The 5195-nt window shown below is 60.5% G+C and overlaps 1 protein-coding gene across 1 annotated transcript; it reads left to right on the forward strand.

Annotated features, from left to right (window-relative positions):
* Nucleotides 1–3005: 3005 nt before the first annotated feature.
* On the forward strand, nt 3006–5195 carry LOC141936864 (leukotriene B4 receptor 1-like). The gene is made up of 2 exons (XM_074854205.1): nt 3006–3127; nt 3761–5195. Exons 1-2 carry the CDS (start codon nt 3006–3008, stop codon nt 4851–4853), a joined length of 1215 nt encoding a protein of 404 aa, XP_074710306.1. The 3' UTR covers nt 4854–5195.

Genomic DNA, 5195 nt, shown 5'->3' on the forward strand with positions numbered 1-5195 from the left:
GGTCATCTCGGTGTCCACCAGGACCCCCGGGGCCTTTTCTCCGAGCCGCTTTCCAGCCGCCTGGTCCCCAGCATATTTTGGTGCCTGGAGTTGTTCCTCCCCAGGAGCAGGACTTGGCCTTTCTCCATGTTGAGCTTCATGAGGTTCCTGCCACCCCATTCCTCCAGCCTGCTGAGGTCCCTCTGGGTGGCAGCGTGACCCTGTGACCGCTCCTCCCAGTTTGGTGTCATCTGCAAACTTGCTGAGGGTCTGCTCTGCCCCACCACCCAGCTGCCAGCCAGCACCCCTGCACGGCCAGGAAAACTGCCCGGCCTCCAGCTCCAGACTAACTCTAGGCTCTGTCCTAACTCTGAAACCCCTTTTTCTGCTCTTGGTCAATTGCGTGTGGCCAAGTCCTGGGCTGTCCGCCTTGGCGTGAGCAGGGCCAAGACGCGCCACTTCAGAGCTGTCACCTCCAGGCGTTGGTGTCCAGAAATAATAAAATCAGGGGGAACTGCAGTCACCTTCTCTTTCAGACCTCCAGGGGTGGGATCCAGAAGGTCACACTGACGCTCTCTGACACCCTCCTTAGCCAGAGCGAGGTTGAACAGCCTCTGGTTCTCCAGCTCATCCGTTGGGCCTTTTCCAAAGCTGTGCGCAATGTTGGCTTTTTGCTGCTCTTTGGGAAGTTCTCCCCGTCTCCGGGATCTGTCAGACGTGGTTCAGAGCGACCTCACAGTGTCATCGACCTGGTAACACCTTGACATTGGCCAGCCCTGACTTGATCCCCATCCCCTGATGTATTTTTCTCCTCGGGTTCACTCCCTGATGGGTTTTTCCCATCGTGTTCATCCCCCGATGGATTTTCTCCTTGGGTTCCTCCACTGCTGATTCTTCTCCTCAGGTCCATCCCCTGACAGTTCTTCTCCTTGGGTTCTACCTCAAGGCACATAAGTCTGGGAGATGTTCCTGTCCTTCCAAGGTGCTGTCCTCAACGACCGCCTCTCCTGAGCTCTGGTGCCCTTTGATGCTGCTGGCCATGGCGTCCCACCTCCAAGACCTCTGAAAGACCTCACCCAAGCCATGATGGTCACTCTGAAGGTGATGTCCTCCACCCTGAGTCTTTCCCAAGCCCCCTGTAGGGACCTTCATTCACGTGCTCACGTGTCCATGGTGGGCTCGTCTGGAGGTGGGGGCGTGTTGGATGGTTGGAGGAGAACGTTGTTGGCCAAAGCAGCCTTCTGAGAACATGTTTGGGCCTCAAACCTGGAAGAAAATGAACTTTTTTTGGAGGCGAGATGGGATAACATGGCGAAGCTTGGTGCATCCTCACCATCGATGGCAGAGGAAAACATCTGAGACACCAACCATGGGATGATCAGGAGAAAAAGGTGGGAAATTCGGACTTACAGAGGCCACTGGTGTTTCTTTTGGCCTCTCTAACGATCAGCCCCGTGTCACTGCATCCCGTTGGTGGCCTGATGAGCCACTGGTGCCTTTACACTGGTCCTGGTGTTCTTATTGGCTGTTTGTATCTTTTGGAGGAGGAGTAAAGGAGAGGATAAGGGTCAGGGTAGAAAGTGATAGAAAGTGATCGAAAGTGATCGAAAGTGATCTAAAGGCCATAAAATTAATCAAAGTGAGGGGATACTGACACCTGAGGAGAAGACATCCCAGTGGGCCCAAGCACTTCTCCTCCCAGCACGGCCTCAGGCCGGGGGACCCTCCCAGAGGTGGCCCACGCTCGAGTCCCCCCAATATTGAGCAATATGGAGCATCTTCCCCCAAAATTCTGTCCACGTGGGGGTGTTGACGGCCCAGCTGTCACCTCATCCCTGACCCCAGACCCTCGGGATGAGAGGGGACATTCCAGCCCCCTGTGGGTGGCCAAGGCGTAGGACGTTGGGGGTGGGAGTGGCCCCAGGAGCTGTTTTCAGGGTGTAAAGCTTTATTCGGACGGTCCAAAGCAAAATTTATAAACTCCTGAGCCTCATTTTATAGTCCAGAGGCTCCATTTCAGGGTTCACAACCGTGTTTCTGGTTTCTAAACTCCAAGTTTGAGGCTCCAAACCTGGTTTTTAAGGCCCAACGCCTCATTTTCAACCAGCAGAGACCCATTTCCTAAAAAAAAAAAAAAAGGTTTAATGAGAATTTTCTCCCTCCATTTCTTCCTTCGGGCACGTTCACGGGAAGGGACCCCAGAACAGGGTGACCCAAGTGCTTCCACCGTGGTCTTTGTTGATAAAAATGGTCCTTGACCTCGGAATCCCCCAGGAAACATCTGGGTTATGCCCACCAGGTGCCTTATCTGGAGCCCCATCTCCATCCCAGTGGAAAGAAAGAAGAAATAAAAGAAAAATATTGTTTTTATTCTCAAACCTGCACGGACTTTCTGAGTCCTGGGAAAGTTCTTCCCAAGGGGGCTGAAAGCCTCGGAATGGGTCGCAGTGAGGTCGCACCTGGAGAACATCTGCCCAGACCCAACCCCGTGAGGTTGGAGGGGCAAAAAACCGCAGCAGAGGGTGAAAATGGCCGACGTTGCCCGTTTCCAGTCTTGGGCCACGCTGGCCGGTCCGTGGCACCGTGGGAACTTGGGGGGTTGGTTCCCACGGCAGGACGCCTCTTGGTTTGGATGGCGGCATGATGGGACACGGGGGTTATGGAGGGCCACCACTGTCACAGGGTCTTCTCCTCGCCTGGGGTCACCCCGTCGCGGGGGGAAGCTGCCGGGGGGTGCCCAGATTTTAGGGCCAGGACCTGGAGGTTGGAAGAGGGGGGTGGCGGGATGGGTGAGGAGAAGGTTCGTTGGCTGTCCTGCGTGTAGGAGAAGACCTCCCCCACCATCTCAGTGTGCTTCCACCACATGGGACGGTGCAACCAGACCCTTCCCCATCCTGAGGAGCTCCTGGAGGGTCTCCACTCCTGTCATCCCCCCCACCAGGGGACAAATGAAGGTCCAGTGTCCCTCCCCCGCCACATGCCCCCCTCCTCCACTGTGGTTTTCTTGTTTCCTTCTTCTTTGGTGAATGTTTCCTGCCCGGGGCTGGGTGGAGGGGAAGTGGCATCTAACGGTCACGGCCACCGTGGGTGACAGGGACACTGAGGAGCCACCACCCAGGCTCTGGGAAGGGACACGTGAGTCCTCGAGGTACGGGAGAGAAGGCTGGGGGGAGGGGGAAGGTCTTGGGGGCACCTGGAAGATCTTCACGGGGGGTGATGGGAAGGTCACTGGGAGGTTTGGGGGGCAACTGGAAGGTCTGGGTGGACAACTGGGGGCAACTGGGAGGTTTGATGGTGGCAACTGGGTGGTTTCGTGGCCCAGTGAGAGGTTTTGTGGGCAACTGGAGGGTCTGGGTGGACAACTGGGATGTCTAGTGGGGGCAACTGGGAGGTTTGGTGGGGGCAACTGGTGGTGTGGTGGTTCACTGGGAGATCAGGGGGGCAACTGGAAGATCTGGGTGGACAGTTGGGGTAAAGTGGGAGGTTTGATGGGGGAAAATGGGCGGTGGCCCACTGGGAGGACTGGGGGACAACTGGAAGGTCTGGGGGGACGACTGGGATGGAGGTTTGGTGGGGGCAACTGGGTGGTGTGGTGGCCCAGTGGGAGATCTGGGGGGCAACTGGGAGGTCTGGGAGATGCCAAGGTGGAGGGAAAGAGCCGAGGGGGGGTCAAGGAGGAAGAGGAGGGGAGAAGGAAGGAGGGGGGATGGGCAGAGGCCGGGGCGGGCGGAGGGACACCTGCACTTTCTCTGGAGGATTCTGTGTCCCCCTCTCCCCGCAGCTCCTCCCCCCCTTCCCCCACCACCACCGCCATGTTCTCGTCCCCCGGCAACGCCACGTCCCCCCCCAACGCCACACACCCCCCCGTCCCCGGCGCGGCGGCGGGGCTGACCCTGCTGGCGCTGGCGGTGGCGGTGGGGCTGCCGGGCAACGCCCTGGTCCTCTGGAGCTGCGCCGCCACCCGCCGCCGCAGCATCCCCGTCCTCCTCGTCTTCCACTTGGCCTTGGCCGACGTCGTCACGCTCCTCACCGGCCCCGTCTACCTCCGGGCCTTGAGTGTTGGCCAATGGACCATGGGCTTGGCCGTCTGCCGCGGGTGTAGCTACGTCTGCGCCACCGCCATGTACGCCAGCGTCTTCCTCATCGCCCTTCTGGGTCTCCATCGGTGCGTGGCCGTCTCCAGGCCGGCGACGACGGTGGTGGCGGCGGGTGGTCGTGCCGGGCCGTTGGTCCACGGCGCGGCGGCGGTGACTTGGTTGGTGGCTTTGGTGTTGGCCGTCCCCTCCATCTTCTTCCAACGGGTGGAGGACGGGCACTGCAAGCGGCTGCACAGCGCGGAGGCTTGGCTGGTGCTCCACAACCTTCTGGAGACCATCTTGGGTTGGGCTCTCCCCTTGACCATCGTGGCCACCGGCTACGGGCTGCTGGTCCGGCGGTTACGCCAGACCCGGTTGTCCCAGCGCAGTCGCACCTTCCGGCTGGTGGCCGCGGTGGTGGTGGCCTTCGCCGTGGCGTGGGGCCCTTACCACCTGGTCAGCTTGTTGGAGGTGGCGGCCGTCCTGCAAGGGGGCGGCAGGACCTTGAAGGAGGCCGCCAAAGCCATCCGGTCGCCGGCCACCACCTTGGCCTTCCTCAGCAGCGCCATGAACCCCCTCCTCTACGCCTGCGCCGGGCGGGGGCTGCGGGGCCGCTCCGGGGGGTCCCTCCTGCACCGGCTCCTGGAGGTCTCGGCCATCAGCGGCAACTCCCGAGGGACCGTGACCAAGGGGACCCAGCGGGGGGGGAGGAGCTGGAGGGGGGAGGAGGAGGAGGGGAGGGGAGGAGGGGGAGGAAAGGGAGGTGGGGGAGGGGGGAGCGGGGAGGGTGTGGTGTAGGGGGAGGGTGTCTGGGGGGAGTGGGCACAGTGGAGACCCCAACACAGGCCCCTCCCACCGTTCATCCAACCCTTGCGCCCCTCCAGCCATCAGCCCATCTCGCGGCCGTGGCTCCGCCCCTCCAGCTCCCCAGCCCTCCCTGCTCCATCCCCCCTCCCTCTCTCTCCGTCCCTCCCACCATCCTCCTCCTCCTCCAACCCTTCTCTGATCCCTCCATCCCTCCCACCATCCATCTCTCCATCCCCCTCCAACCCTTCACCCTTCTAATCCCTCCTTGATCCCACCATCCCTCCATCCCTTCCTCCACCCATCCATCCCTCCTTCCATGTCGCCATCATCCAT

The sequence above is a fragment of the Strix uralensis genome, chromosome 35, assembly GCF_047716275.1.
Source record: "Strix uralensis isolate ZFMK-TIS-50842 chromosome 35, bStrUra1, whole genome shotgun sequence".
NCBI classification, from domain to species: Eukaryota; Metazoa; Chordata; class Aves; order Strigiformes; family Strigidae; genus Strix; species Strix uralensis.

Excerpts from the sequence above, each read along its gene's own strand:
- LOC141936864 (XM_074854205.1), top strand. The coding sequence starts at position 3,006 with ATGTTTCCTGCCCGGGGCTGGGTGGAGGGGAAGTGGCATCTAACGGTC. Across the intron at positions 3,128-3,760 it reads GGGACACGTGAGTCCTCGAG|CTCCTCCCCCCCTTCCCCCA; the intron begins GTACGGGAGAGA and ends CTCTCCCCGCAG.